At 31.4% G+C, this 16,782-nt stretch overlaps 2 protein-coding genes across 2 annotated transcripts; both read left to right on the forward strand.

Moving 5' to 3' along the window:
- The first annotated feature begins 294 nt into the window (after positions 1-294).
- LOC105804829 (transcription factor bHLH94) lies at positions 295-1,984 on the forward strand. Its single transcript, XM_012637610.2, has 3 exons — positions 295-1,026; positions 1,103-1,513; positions 1,600-1,984. The coding sequence occupies exons 1-3, from the start codon at positions 589-591 to the stop codon at positions 1,693-1,695; spliced, it is 945 nt and encodes a 314-aa protein (XP_012493064.1). The 5' UTR covers positions 295-588; the 3' UTR covers positions 1,696-1,984.
- Positions 1,985-12,241: 10,257 nt separating this feature from the next.
- LOC105801259 (uncharacterized) lies at positions 12,242-12,928 on the forward strand. The gene has a single exon (XM_012632579.1). The coding sequence runs from the start codon at positions 12,242-12,244 to the stop codon at positions 12,926-12,928; it is 687 nt and encodes a 228-aa protein (XP_012488033.1).
- The last annotated feature ends 3,854 nt before the right edge of the window (positions 12,929-16,782 follow it).

Raw genomic sequence — 16,782 nt, forward strand, 5'->3', positions numbered from 1 at the left:
ATTTTGTTCACACATATGAATGTGAATAGGGTGATAAGAAAAAAGATCTACTAGTTGATAGAATGTTATGAACAAAAAAGAAAAGGTGTTATCCATAATTTCTAAAAGGGGTTTTTATCCAAAAATTAATTAAATCTCCTAAATATCTTCCATCATTTTCATTATTTATTTCAAAGTGTCTTTTTCATATATTTCTTGAAAAGGATTTCTTTTCCTTGCAAAAATAATTTCCATCATTTAAGCCAATGGTAGACAAAGTATGGCTCACAAGAGGAGAGCATGTTGGCTTCATACCTACGATAAGTTCAAAAAATGAAAAATGATATTTTTTATACCCTTTTTTCCTTTGCTTTCTCTCTCTCTCTCCTATTTTTGTATGTTTTATTATTTTTCTTTTGGGGTTCATCAAATGCCTTTAAAAAGCTCATTTCTCCACCCCCAAAGTTGAACCCCTCAAGGCTAAGATCCCCAACTCTTTTTGTTTTTTTGTTCTTGTTTTGGCCTTTGGGTATCTTATTTAAACAATAATAATAAACCCTTTCTTCAGTTTTTTTTTTTTTTTTTTGACAGAGAAAGGAGAAAAGAAAAATGGCACTAGAAGCTGTTGTTTTTCAGCAAGATTTGTTTGGTTACAACAGCAAAGATCTATACAGCTTGTTGGGAGGGAATTTGAGCTATGAAGACATACATTTTCCTCATCACAATCAAAAATCTGATGAAGCTAATAATAATTTCGTTAATGGCGGAGATAGTTATTGGGTTTCTTCTTCTTCTTCACCAACTTCAATGGCTCCGCCACCACCACCTGATGAAGCTACTAATAATAATGTTAATGGATCATCATCTTCAGCTTTGGATACTTCAACTAGTCGTCCTAAGAGACGTCGACTCAAGACCCGTAAAAACAAAGAAGAGATTGAGAATCAAAGAATGACCCACATTGCTGTTGAACGTAATAGGAGAAGACAAATGAATGAATATCTTTCAGTTCTTCGTTCTCTCATGCCTGAATCTTATGTCCAAAGGGTATTTTTATTTTTTTTCTCTTTCTTAACCTTATGTTCTAAAAAGTTTTTTGCTTACCAAAAATGTTAATATTTAGGGAGATCAAGCTTCAATTATAGGAGGAGCTATCAATTTCGTGAAGGAGCTTGAGCACTGTGTTCAATTGTTAAGTGCTAAGAAAGAAACGAAGGAAAGACCAAATGGGAGTAGTAGTGGCTGTTCATCGCCTTTTGGTGAGTTCTTCACATTCCCACAGTACTCAACGAGCTCGACTCGGGGTGATAACAATTCCATCCCCATGAATGAGTCAATGGTTGAGACCCGATCTGCCATAGCTGACATAGAAGTTACCATGGTGGAGAGCCATGCAAACCTCAAAATAAGGTCGAAAAAGGGACCAGCACAGCTCTTGAAACTGGTTTCAGGGTTGAATAGTATGCGTCTCAATATCCTCCATCTCAATGTCACAACTGTTGATCAAACTGTACTCTATTCTCTCAGTGTCAAGGTTAGCAATACCATACATAGATACATACATACGCACATATATATACAGTTTGTAGACTTGTAGTAAAATTGGTTTGGAAAGTGCAGGTAGAAGATGATTGTAAGCTGACTTCAGTGGATGATATTGCAACAGCAGTAAATCAGTTGTTAGGTAGGATTCAAGAAGAAGCTGTGTTGAATTGAAAACAATTTCCATGATTTTAATTTACCATCCCACTGTAATTTGTCTTTCTTTTTTTCTTTTTAATTTCCACCTTCATATGTTACTTATATGAAAGGTTTTTCACCTTCGGGTTGTTTCCCTAAAATTGCTTAATATTTGCCACTAATCCTCTCTCTCTCCAATTTCTTTTAGTACTGTAGTTTGTTGTAGGCCAATTTACCATGAGCTGTATTAGAAAAAGCTTCTGTTGGTTTCCCCAGAATCATGTAATTTTCAAATAAACCAATTCTATTTTATATTTCCTTTTTATGCCTTTTTTTTTTTGATGTGGTTGCCAGGAATAATGAAAAAGTTTAAAAGTATTCTTTTTTATTTGATGCTTTTTGTGAGACAATAATAAGAACTAGGTATGATCCTTCCCTAATTTATAAATAGTAGGATAATATATTTTAATGTACTTAAACTCACATCTTCCTGCGTCCACTAACTGCATATAATACATCAACCATAACAAAAGGCAAGTTAATTCTAACTTTATTCTATAATACTAATAAGGAAATTATTCAATCCCATTACACTTGATGAAAAATTTGCTTATGAAATCTACAACCTCTAAAATTAATAAATAAATTTTATATGGAATAACACTTTTTATCCTTTAGTAGTAAATTTTTTTGTTATTTTCAAGCTTTATATTTAATAAGTTTCAATTAAAAATAAAAAATTATTAGTTATTTCAAGTTTGTTATTGAAGTTACAATATAATTATAATTTCAATTACAAAGAGTGTATCCGAATAACTACAACCGAATCATTATAAAAACAAGATCAGGCTGATAATCACAATATATCCATACCTATACCAAAATAAATATATACAAAGTCCACATATAGTGAGACATAAACCAAAATTGATATTAACTAAGAACCTACACATGATTTAGACAAAGTGATACTCAAACTTGGGATCTTAAAGTTCTCAAGCCTTAACCTTGACATTAGGCTAAGACCTTATTGACGGAGCCTGATGTGAAAGCATCTATCAAGTGCTTAATAAGGCAAACTATGCGGACACATAAGGTTCACCCATCAAGAAAATATTAACATTTGTTTTTGGTGGAATTTGAATCCATGTCTTATAACATATAGTATGCTTAAGGGTACTTGCACTACCACTTGGGCTAACAATGATAATTATATCTTGCTTTTATCAATCTCTTTTAGTACTTGTTTCTTGTTTTACAATTTTTTATACAAATACATGTTAAATATATAATTATTTAATTACACTATTAACTCTGGAATATTGTTTTACTTTTATATTTTAATCAAAATTTTAAGTAATTAAATTTATATAAAATAATTTAATGAGTACATCTCAAAGTTAATATATATTATATAACTGAATTGAAAATAAATACAAATTAAATTTCTATTATTTTGCAATTAAAATAATAAGGATCTACTGGTTTGCTTAGAAGAATTATAAGAAGTAAATTTACTCTTTCTTTTCTTTTCCCTACTAATAATGTATGTGTGATAGACTGATGTTGGGCAACTTAACATGGTTCCACCTTTTCATTTATTTACTTTTTGGATACAACCTTGTCAATGTCGCTAATATTGTTTCTTGTTCAATAATTTAAAGTGATTATGATTCAAAATCCACCCAATTTACAATAGCAGGTAGATAAAGGTCCCAAGGCAACTTACTAGTGTGTAATGGATACTCTTCAAAAAACACAAACGATTGATAATAAAATGACACAAGAATCAAGTTACATAATAATCATTTAATTTGGTTGGCCAGTACATTAAAGTTAAGTGGAGCATTCAAAGAACCATTGAGAGAAAAGCCTGGCTTCAAGAATTTTCTTCTCAACAGAAGTTCAAAGGAGACTATGACCACTTATGAAAGGTGAAGTACCAAGACAAAGGCTGTCATATAAACAGCTTTAGAAAGCCTATTTTCCTTTCTACTCCAACCTTGGTTTTTTTTAAAAATAAAGTAACCTTATGATGAAACACTAGACCTAGTAAATTAGAAGCCAAAATTATATATGATGAAAATTTGTTGTGAACCCAAATTTTATTAGTTTTTACCTAATTAACGATGATGGGTTATTTTTTTTCACACCAAATTTCAAATCAAAATCATTTGTGCATCGAGGGTTATCACGGCCCCGTGAAGTTTGTACGACGTTCATGGTCGAATCCCAATGCAAGAGAGAAATAAAAAGAAAAGGTGATATGTTGTGGGGTTTTGATTGTCTTTTAGACAGCAGCAGAACATAGAAATTAATAGTATAAAGCTTTTTTTGATTTTATTGGTGTCTTTCAAATCTTGCAACACAAGTGTATTTTAAGGAATGTGATTAGATGATCTAATTAATTTGAATTAAATATATATATATATATATAATCTAAGTGTGAATGCAAAAATTGGTGGTTTGGGTGTAGTAATAAACATGGACAACACTGTGATTGAAAGAAAGTAAAATGAACTAAAGAGGATGTTTTATTACTGTTTAACTTTACAGATGGACCACTAAATTAACCTATTTACAAAGTTAACCAAAAACCACTTTCAATACTAATCACTCTTCCAAAACTTTTAACTACTCATAAGCGCAAAGCAAGAAAATTTTTTTTATATATTTTTACAAAATTTTAAAAATTATTATTTTAAGGTCCTGCTGTTCCTATGAATCCACGTACTCCTACATTAATTTTGATAAATTAAACTAAGATTCAATCTTTATTGTGAAATTTTGTGAATATATGTCACTTTTTCAGTAGGGGAGTCTAAAAGTCCCATGTAGGTGAACCACAAAACCTTGTTTTGTTTATAGATTATACCATCTAATATTTATTTTTTTAAAAAGAATTCTATATTTCATATATTCCCCACTTTTCTTTTGTTTCCTTGTCGGTTTTATCTTCTTGTATTTTAGTGGGTAGAAATGATTCTAAGTTTCTCAACCCCAAATTCCTCTTTCTCTCCATTTTTGCAATTAATTGATTTTTTAAATTAAGTAAAATTAGTGCATTAAATGTAATTTAAAATTTGTAATTATATCTACCCCTTGACTAATGTTTATAGAGTATAGACACTATAGTCCACAATGGATGCTCATCCTATTTTAAATTAAGTTTAAACTTTCTTACTTTTAATTAAATTTGATAAATTTACGTTTTAACCGATTTCTAAGGAAATGCTCGATTTTTTACGTATAATTTTGGGGCATTTTTAATGGCTTAAAACTCATCCAACGAAGAGGCCATGACAAGGTGATAATCCAATCGGATAGTTTAGAGGTTGTTAAAGCCATACATGGAAGTGCTTTCAAGACTTCAAATTCTACTCTCATCAGAAGAATCCACCACATATTGTCTCAAGAAGGTCAATGGATATTAAGATTAATTCCTAGGGAGCACAATCAAAGCGAGGATTGTTTAGCGAAATTGGCCTTTGCAAAAAAAGGAGGTTTTACAACTGTTTGAGACCCTGGAAGCATTAGAATTTCTTGAAGCAGACAAGAAAAGAAGTATTCGTATCCTTCAATCTTTTTCTATGTAATTTAGTATAGTAATGTTTTTATATTAACTCAATTTTATCTCAAAAAATAACTTTTCTGGTTTCACCTCTGCTTTCAGTCATCCTAACTTTAGAAGCAAATCATTATGATTTTAGTAAACAAAGCATTACGAACTAGATTTTTTTTTTAAATCGAAAAGTAAGAGGAAATTGATAGACAAAATTTCAAATGTTGCTAAATACAAGATATGATAATATATTTTCAGAGTAAAAATACCAAAAGAATAATATACAATGGGACCAAAAAGTTGTAAAGGAAAAAACATAAAAGTTAATTATAGTGAAATCCTTCTATCAAACAGAATAAAGCAAAAGAGAAACTAATGTCACCAACAAGAGAAAAGTAAGAAATTACCAAGAAAGAGGAAATTTGAAAAGGAAACTTTTAAACAACAATATATGATCTTTGAATAGGAATGAGTCGCCGAAAGATATATAAAGAAAATGGAGATCAATATTAAGACGGGGACCAAAATAATGTCCAATGATACAATTTTTCACTTGGGAAGAAGGTTTATGAGCTTTTCTTCGTTGATATTTCTTGGTAGACATCAACAATGACTAAAAAAAGGAAAAAAGTTACCATCAACATATATAAGTTTACAAGCAAATAAAGATATATGAAGAGAAATATGAAAGCAATGTATTTGCGAAGTTGAATCAAATAATGCATGAAATCATCAAGTTGCAAAGGGAAATAAAACCGAATATTGGCTTGATTATTACCTTCTTTGTGATGAAATGATATGATATCAGAATAGGGAAGTTGTTCGCCATTAAAGATGTCAAAAAAGCTAAATCATTACATAAAAGAAGGGTCAGTAGAAAGGTTGAATCGAAATTACAGTAAACATCAAGAATCTCAATATCAGTTATCTACAAGAAAATGATAGACACATCCTTGGAACAAATAGCTGAATTTCCATTTGTCATATCCACAATGGATATTTCTTGATCTAGCAGTTTCCATTGTCATAATAATCTATAGATCTCAATTCCACTTTAGACTGCTGGCAATGTCAGGGGCACCCAAAACCATACTTCTTGCACCGATGCGTTGAATTTTATGAATAGCATTAACCCAAAACATTGAATGCTAAATAGTATCACTTCTTGAAATGCAACCCACGTATTGATGTTGATTTTTTTTATATATATATTTACGTTGTCTTTTTTTTTTTTGGTTATGACGTAACAATAATTGGAACAAGCGTTAGGGTCACGAGACGGACATGTTTGTTGTTGTTGTTGCAACTAGAGCCCATTTCAGCACTTCTCTTCTTGTCGCATTATTTCCCTGTGTCGATGTCTGAAAATGCATATCATTCGATATTCATCCGATGTCATCGGCAAGAATATTGCCCCGATCCTTTTCTGTATTCATTAGCCAAAATCGCTTAATGCCCTCCTGTTGCAAGCGAGTGAGGATTGTTTGAAATAGGCTTATTTACGTTGTTATAGTCATGCTTGAAATATTATAGCCAATGATAACTGACTTGGTCGGAATGTCAAAGTTGAGACACTGAGATTTGAGGTTTAGGTTTCAGCTGTGTAAAACATGTGCCGGTGAGTTTCTTTGTTGAGTTAATTATTCAATTCAGTGTAATACAGTATACTGCAACCATGGGACCCGACTTTCATCGTAGAGCAGGCATATCTGCACAATATGATTGTACTTTGGATTAGATTATGGAGTTTGCTACAAGTGATATACAAGAAAGCATTCTATGGGGCATTGGCAATACCATTGGTCGAGTGGTTCGGATTGACTGCAATACAGATAGTAGTGGCACTAAGGGAAGTTTGCTAAGATGGTATTTTGCATTGATTTGCGTAATCCATTGATATCATAGATTTGGATTGATAATCACTTATAACCGGTTGAATATGAGATCATGCCGTACATTTGTTTTTAACTGTGGTCGTTAGAGCCACTTGAAGGAAGGGTGCCCCGAGAGCCTAAAGGAGGTGAATAATGAAAGTAGCTTTGAGGTAGAGAAGCTACCAGATTGTCCATTATTCCGTGGATAGAGGAAAAAGACTATGGCTCCTGAATGGTGAAGAGAGGCGGCAATAAAAACGGCGAGTTAGTCAGGGAGGAGTTATCGAAAAATCAAATTTTGATGACCTAATGTCACTACAAGATGGCGATTTAACAAGGATTAACTTGCCTTTGGGGAATTCAACTTTAAATGGGAAAATTAATGGTTAGAGCAAGGTTTGTGGGCATTAAAGCTAAAGGCAAAGGTATGGAGAAGGGTAAAGCTAAAATGGGCCATAGAGTTCAAGCCCAAGTAAAAGGGACCATTACGGAAAGCATTAATAATTATACACTAGAGGTGCTCATGGGCCGGGCCGGGTTCGGGCCTGGCCCAGAAAAATTTCGGCCCGGGTCCTAGGCCCGGCCCGCCCGAATATGGGCCTAGAATTTTGCCCAGGCCCGCCCGGAAAAAATTATAAGCTGCCCGCCCGGCCCGTTTTTAAATAAATACCAAAAATTATTTTAAAATTAAAATAAAATTAAAAAAGTATTTTAAAAATATTTTAAAATTAAAAAAGTATTTTAAAAAATTTTAAAATTTAAAAAATTTAATAAAAGGTTTTAAAAGTATTTTAAAATTAAAAAAATAAAAAATAATAAAAATATTTATTATATTCGGGCCGGGCCAAAAAAGTTGTGCCCGAGGCCTGGCCCGTTTTTTAATCGGGCCTCGTTTTTTTGCCCAAGCCCATATTTCGGGCCTATATTTTTACCCAAATCCTCCCATATTTCGGGCGAGCCGTCGGGCCGCCCGGCCCATGAGCACCTCTATTATACACAAGTGATCTGTAATTAATTTTACCATGTGATTGTGGTAGTGTTATTACGCAAATAACTTTAATATGTGCTATTACTGAAAATCTTTTAAGTGATTGTTTAGGTGAATAATTATTCTTTAACCATTGTGTTGAAATCATGAGAATGTAAACTTTGATTTTTTAGTTTAGTCTCACTTATTAATTGAATATTATAGTTTGCTTAAATTGCTTCTAATTACAATTATCATGTTTTTAAAATTTAAAATTTAACTTATTATGTTTTAATTTTGCAATCATATTAACTCGATTGGCATGGGTATTGTTGCCAATACAGGAGGACGTGGGTTCGAGTACATTGAAGCACATTATCCTCCTATTTATGGATTAAGGAGGGATTATAGATAGTTCTAGATATTATGTCAAGAAGAACACATATGATCATAGATTATAATGAGATTATTCAAAAAAATTGTAATCATATTATTACCAAAATCTTAATAAATTAAAAAATTTGTATCATTTGAAATCATAACATAGAAATCACACTTGGGAGGGGTGGACAATTAGCTAGACCAGCGGGTGCTGTTGCGAAATTGATTGCAAAGGAGGGGAAATCAGCCACATTAAGATTACCTTCTGGGGAGGTCCGTTTGATATCCAAAAACTGCTCAGCAACAGTCAGATAGGTGGGGAATGTTGTGGTGAACCAAAAAAGTTTGGGTAGAGCCGGATCTAAATGTTGGCTAGGTAAGCGTCTTGTAGTAAGAGGAGTAGTTATTATACGTGCATTATTCTAGAGAAAAACTAATTTAAATAAAGGTTTAACCAACAAATTATTACCTAAATTATACCCCTTTTCCCATATGGGTACCTAAACTTTCTTTTAGTCACAACTGGTACTTAAACTACTTTTTTTCCCAAGTTAGTACCGTTAGTCATAGTATTAAGTCTATTTTAAAAAAATAACCAATTAAAAATTGGCTTGTAGCAAGAAAAGACAAAGTATTATTTTCTTTATATATTTAATAAATTATTAAAAATAAAGAAAATCAATTCAACCAATTTTTAGCTCGGTTTAACTAATTTGTGTTAGTTCATGAGTCAACTGATTCCACCCTTATCTTAGGACTGGTTTCCAGTCCAACCAGACGGTCTTAAAACACTAGTTTTGATTGACAAAATAAATTTGTTAATCCCGTTAGGTTGAGCAAGTAGGCGGTAAAATTCGAAAAGAGAATTAATCGCTAGCATCTCGACCTCGAGAGGGCCAATTTGGAGTATTGTCGACATTGTCAAACATTATAAAGGAAGAAAAAAGAGAACAACTAGAAAAAAATAAAAAGAGAGAAATAATGTAAAAGAAAAGAAAATAATTAAAAAATATTTTTTAAAAGTTTATATGATGTGGTAGTTTATTATTGACTGAATTTTTTTAACGGATATAACAGTTTGGTGTATAATGAGTAATTGAAGAATAGCTTAAGTATCACTAGTGATAAAAAAAAAGTATTTTTTAGGCACCAACTTGGAAAAAAAAGTAGTTTAGATACTACTTGTGACAAAAAAAAATTTAGGTACCAATATGAGAAAAATGACATAATTGAAGTTATAATTTATGAGTTAAGCCTTAAATAAATAATGTATGGGGTAAGCTACCCCAATATCATCTAAAATATGATTTGTTTTATTTCAGCTGTTAACACCATTTTTTTGATAAAAACGGAGTCGACTTGGATTTTGAAAACGAAAACGAAAACGGGAGTCGCCACCAATCTTTTTTGATGAGGTGTGATCGGGTCACCTCGTAAAAATGGTTATTTTAATAAACAATTTGGTTTTTTTCAAAACAACGATTTTTGGTCTACGAAATTCAGGAAAATGAGTTCGGGAGTCGGTTACGCACGAGGAAGGATTAGCATCCTCGACACGCCCAAAATTGGTACCCTGTTGATTAATTAAAGTCTTAGTGCCGAAAAATTGAAAACTTTAAAGAAATTTAAAATATGATCCTTTATCAAAATTTTGAAAAATTTAAGGAGAGAAGCATATTTTCACGTTAATCGAGAAAAAGAATTACGTCCCATAAGTTAGGACATAATATCTAAAATTCCTGATACAAGAATGAATGCCGAAAATATTCATTTATTTGGAAGAGTTTGACTATCTCGGGTTTAAAAGAGATCATATCCCGTAAGTTAGAACACGAACTTTTATTAATTCCCGAGAACATTTTAAAAAATTTTATTTGAAATGATTCATGTATTTGAATTTTTCGAGAAAGTCGAAACCCTGTAAGTTAGGGTACGACTTTCTTGAGTTTCTAAATACAAAATGCTTTATTTTGAAAATTTTCTTTTTTGAATTTGAGTAGGAATTAATGAAGTATAACGAGATCTAAGTTTAATTTATACAAATATCGTGTGAAGGCAAACAGGCATAAAAATGGGCAAGAACACGAAGAAAAAAAATGAAAATAAATACTTAGATCAACCTTTTTTACTTCTATTCTGCTTTTTTATTTCACTGGTTGTTGTTAAAAAATACAAGCATGATTTTTGCTCTCTTTTATAGCTGATTTCAACAACTTTATTACTATATTTTTTTCTTCTATTTATGTTGCTCTTTGTGTGTTTGCTCTGTTTTGCAGGGTGATTGACGAGCGGTGGCAGAGTTGGTGGCAGAGTAGGTAACGCGACGGTGGTAGAAGGTCAGGGGTTAGGTGCGGCGGTGGCTGAAGGCAGTAGGCTAGGGTTTCAGAAAACTGAAACCCTAGTTTGACTATTGGTTGGGTCTGAATTGTTAATGGGCTTATTGGGCCAATGGCATTGGGCCGTTTGGGTTAGTTTTAAGTGGGTTTGACATTTGGGCTTGTAATGGATTATTTGGGTAGGTTCAGTTTGAGGGTTTAATTGGTTTGGGTTTTGGGCCCCGGGCTAAAATTGGGCTTGTACATCAGCTCCTCTAAAATTTTTTTCTCAATTTAATCACTTTAAATAAGATAATTATTCGAGCAGGTCATTACCATTAAAAATCCATTAATTCATTAACGTATTGCTAATATGATACATTAGCAAATTGAATGACAACACTTGACTTTTGACTAAAACTTAATTAAGGGTCTGTTTGATTGCCAGTAAAATATTTTCCGTAAAATAATTTTTGGAAAATGTTTTACTTTTCTCAAAATGATTTATTGGAAAATATTTTCGGTGTTTGATTGAATCTGTAAAATATTTTCGTTGTTTATGCGATTTTTGAAAATATTTTTATATTTTAAATTATTTTTACACGATTTATTTATAATAATACTCAATTATAAAGCTACAAGATTAATCGTTATAAATTGAAAAAACTAATATCAACTAAATTATTTGTAATTGTGTTAAAAAACAAGTATTGAATAATTAAAAAACAAGTTATTGGAAAATCGATAAATGTAAGCGCTTTCTCCGGAAATGAAGGAAGGAATGAAGGAGGCGATAGAGAGGAGAACACGGAAAATGTCTTACGGAAATTGAAAGGGTAAGACATTTTCCCTAAAATGTAACTCATTTTCCCTTGTTTTGGAGTTCATTTTCCAAATGGAAAATATTTTCCGCCAATCAAACGCTGGAAAAGTTGGAAATGATTTTCCGGAAAATCAATTCCGTCAATCAAACAGACCCTAATTCTTTGTAATTATTTCAAAACCTGGTAAATACCTAATACCTAATGAACACCTTCTACACGGTGTAGTTGACCCTAATATGTAATTATTGTCAAAAATTCAGGGAGAAAAACAGCACTAGTGGGAAGGTAGTTCCTTGACCTTTTTTTCAAACATCGTACTGAGTTTGACCGAGTCCAAAATCGGCTGTTTTGGAAATTTGGACGCTTGTGAGCAGAAACACATATTTGACCAACTTTTCTGTATACTAGCTTTGATTTTTTTATATGAACTATTCATTTGACCGAGGTTGACTATAGAGCTAATAAGCTCAAATCCTTCTTGTAGTATGCTTTTGCGTCTTTCTTTGTCGTTGTAATCGACTTATGGTACCTACTACCTTTATTTTTATAGAACTCCCTTATTGCTGAACAAATATATATATATATATATACACACTTCAAACCCTTGTTTCCTCTACAATTTTATTCTAATTCCCCCATCGTTCGCCATTGTCGAAGTTATGTCATCAGCTCCAATTTGTTACTTAACTTCATGCAAAGCTTGGGACGTCGATTTGCAATGCCCGGAAGACCACTTGTGGGCATCTAAGATACTTGACATTAATGTTAAGGCAACTTTCATTGCCAGCCAGAAAACAGAACGAGAAGATGAAGAAGGAAAGAAGTCGGGCATGGCGAGAATTATCGTCCAACAGGAATCCCACAAGCTACGACTGGAGCAGTTGCTAAACGATGTCGTAACCAAAGACTGGAACGACACCAACATCTATGACGTATTGGACTCAATGCAAATCCCCATTGGTCGCTCCACGGTAGACGAAATCGTCGGCTGTGCGCTGGGCATGGTTGCGAAGGAGAGTTATAAGAACCGGAATGTGTTGAGAATGCGGGTGGAGATTGAGGTATTGGTAGACGAACAGCCAAATTTGGCGGAAGGGGATGCGTATTGTATCGATGCGGAGGCTGATGATTTTTGGGAGACGGCGGAGGCGTTTAGGAAGCTAAGGAAAGTGGTGGTGGAAGAGCCTGTTGAGAATTTATGTTCCATTTGTTTGGTTGGGTTCTTGGAGGGATCGGAGATTAGTGCTACACCATGCTCTCATGTATTCCATGATCGTTGTATTAGAGCTTGGCTAAAGAAATGCAGTAAGAAATTCTGTCCTAACTGTGTTACCAATTTGGCCTAAACTATAAAGCATTTCATAAGCCATAAGGTTTATATCGCATTTCACGTCTTGTTGAAAGCTTTGAAGGTTTCAAATGAGGTTTATATCGAGATTTTCAATGTTTTTTTTTCCCCCTTTTTGGTTGACATTTTTGGTTTCTTTGCTAAATTCTACGGAACTTTTTAATCCGAAGTAGTTTGAGTTCTTTGTACCATTTTTGGCCTTATAATAGTTGTTTGTATCTTATTTTTGCAGTGAAATATTAATAAAATTCTCCTTTGCCTAAGTAATTACAATAGTAAATTTATTTATGTAATTTTAACATTACTATAACCACATCTTTTTATTTATACTTTTTGATAAATAAATTATTTACACAATTTTAAAAATTAATTGTGAAAAATTAGATAATTCATTTTATAATTTATTGTATGTCACTAACAACTTCATGACGTATGAACGCCGAGCAGAGAATCAACACAAAATTATAAAAAATTAGAGTGGCTTAACTTCAAGTATGGCAGACCGAATGTAATATTTATGTGTTACAACGAAACACGGAGTATTCCGATGATCAAACCCAAGAGAGATCGAGTGATAAAGTGACTAACAATGAAAATGCATGCAATTATGAAGTTTAGCTAGCTACTCCCTAAGTATTATAGCACGACAAATCATCATAATAGATTAATTACACTAACTTACCCTAGGAGGACTAAATTGCAAAGCAGACAAAAGTGCATAAATATCAATTCAATGGATTAAAGTGGTCGGTTGACTTCTATGCTGCTAGTCAATTCTTGGATTAGAGATCTAAATTGTTCAAATTCCTAATTGGTTCAATTTTACCTTTTAGTCATCATTTTACCTAATTAGACGATTTAGTCTAATTTATCTCTCGATCTCACTAAACTAAATTAGGACAATCAAATTGGTTCTCAATAAGCTCTCCCCTTGGTCTCACTTATATAAGTGTTCACCTAGAGGCGTCAATTCTAGGTCTTGAAGTCTATTCAATTTAGTTCAATTTTTACGATTTAATCTCTGACCCAAAAACTAACCATACAACATTTCCATCTACCAACCGCCATAAGATTTAGTGACTACCCATCATCAACATACAAACATCAGTAAAGTTCAGGCTTAAATTGTTCATTAAGGAAAGCATAAAAAAAAAAAACAAGGTTGAGAAAATCTTAGTAACTCTAGATGGAGTCTTTGTGGAAGATGATAGCAACACCAATGGTGATGAAAGCACAACCAAAGTTGAGGTTTTTACACTTTTGCAATTTCACGAAGTTGAAATCTATTAGATGCTTTATAAGGAAATCAAAATACAAAGAAGAGTTTTTGTATCTAATTGCAAGAAAGTTAAAGCTACAATAGAACTAAAGAAACTAACAGTTATCAACTAACTAAGCTAAGAAAGGAAAAAACTCTAAACCTAAAAATGATGAAGAGAATAAAAGAGAAACTAAAAGGATGATAAAAGATGACTCATTTATGTTTGACATCAAAAGTGCCTTTAATACAGCCAAATTACAATCCTAAAGTTTGACAAAAATGTCATTAGAGTGTATGAGCTGACTTAAGTTAGTGTTGGACACAAAATTACCCTTGAAGTATTTTTCACCTCGTTAGACTTTAGTGTTGTAATACCCTCGACAGTGGCACAACGTTGGCTTTGGAGGTTCTTGATATTGCGACACAGGCTAGTTGGTGTCACAATATTCTCAATAGTGGCCCTGGCTCTTTCACTTCAACCATCAGCAGTGGAGTTGTAACCTTGAAGGCTTGACGTCGGTGACCTCAGGCTCGACAAACTGTTCCAGGTTGGCTTCTTGTTGAAGTTTTGCTCCCTTAAGATGATGGAGGCTCAATGTCGCAACATCCTAACATTAGTGTCATGATACCCACATCAGATGCAGTTTTCCTCAAGGTTTGGCTATAGTTGTCTCCCTACATAAACTCAAATACACTATTAGACTCCTAATGACACCATTTTGTCAATTTGGGTCTTAAAAGGATTAAAACTAAAACTAAAAAAACGGTCATTAATACTAAAAACTAAAAATCAACAAAAAACATAGAAAATACTCAACAAACTCATTAAGTGTTTTAGAGAGCCTAATTTGTGTGTTAAATTATGACAGATCAGTCACCAAATTTTTTTATTTAAGTTTAATTATACTTTACTGCCTAATGACTATCAATTTTTTAATGGCTTCAGGGTGCAAAAAGCCCTCAAACTTTTTTTAAAAAAAAGCAATTAAGCCCCTGCTTTTTTTTTTTTACACTCATTTGGGTACTTGAACTTTCAAAATGCATAAAAAATATCCTCAAACCTTTTTTTAAAAAAACCAATTAAGCCCCTAATTTTTTTTTGCATTCAATTGGGTACTTGAACTTTCAAAATGCATCAAAAAGACCCTTAAACTTTTTCAAAAAAAGCAATTAGGACTCCGCTTTTATTAAAAATTAGAAAAAATATAAAAATTAAAATCAATAAAAGCTATAAATTTTATTAAATTTTAATAAAAATTCAAATATTAAAATTTATTAAAAATATAAAAATATAAAAATCATAAAAAAATTGTTAAATTTTATAAAATAGTAAAAATTATAAAATATATAGAAATATACAAAAATTTAAAATTTTATAAAGTTGTAAGAAAATTATACAAAATGTAAATAAAAAAATTTTCGTAAAATTTTTTATAAAATTATCGTACCAAAAGAAACATTTTATAATTTTTCTATAACTTTTATTGATTTTATTTTTTATAATTTTTCGCCACATGTCACAATTGTGTTGTAATGACTTTAATTGAAAAAATTAGGGTCGCCATTTTTATGATTTTATAAAATTTTACAAATTTTTTATTTTTATGATTTTATGAAAAAATAAAATTTTTATATATTTTATTAAAATTTAATAATTTTGTAAAATTTATTATTTTTATAAATTTTTTCTAATTTTTAATAAGAGCAGGACTTAATTGCTTTTTTAAAAATTTTGAGGGTCTTTTTTATGTATTTTGAAAGTTCAAGTACTTAATTGAGTGAAAAAAAAAAGCAGGGGCTTAAGAATTTTGAAGGCCGTGTTTATGCATTTTGAAAGTTAAAGTGCTCAATTGCATGCAAAAAAAGAGAGAAGGGGCTTAATTGCTTTTTTTGAAAAAATTGGAGGACTTTTTACACCAATAAACCTTTTTAATTTATGTATAATTTCAATATTATTAATTCTTTTGCATGCAATTTTCCTTGTTAACTCTTAAAAGTTTATATAAAATATTAGGTGATGTTGATGAAAATATATCATAAATTCGTATAAAAGTTATCCTTTTGATTTTTTTTAAATAAACATTTATTTTTGTTATCAATTTATTAATTTTATATGCATGCAATAAATATACAGAGACGGATTGTCTCGAGATTTGAAAAATTACTAGAAAATTTCAATCATGCCTTCTAAAAATTTGAAAATTTTCATTAAACTTTCCAAAATTTTAAAATAATTTAATTTACATCTTTAAATTTTTTTCAATTATCATTCAACTTTTAAAATTTTCAAATATTTTAATTTGATCTACTAATTTTTTTTAAAATCTCATTAAATCTCTTAAATTCTTTAAAAGTTCTAATTAATCCTCTCAAATCTTAACATCGAGATCCCTAAATGCAAATATAAATATTTTTAAATATTACTTTTATCTTTTACACTTTTGACCCTTTAACTATTTTATCACTTAAATAAATGTTCAACGACTATTTAGATTTTCTATTTTGATAAATCAGCATGGTTATTTTTATATTTTATTTAAATTGAATTTTTTGGAGTATATATGAGATATTTTCTTCCTATATATATATAT

This window comes from Gossypium raimondii, chromosome 11 (genome assembly GCF_025698545.1).
Source record: "Gossypium raimondii isolate GPD5lz chromosome 11, ASM2569854v1, whole genome shotgun sequence".
Lineage (NCBI taxonomy): Eukaryota > Viridiplantae > Streptophyta > Magnoliopsida > Malvales > Malvaceae > Gossypium > Gossypium raimondii.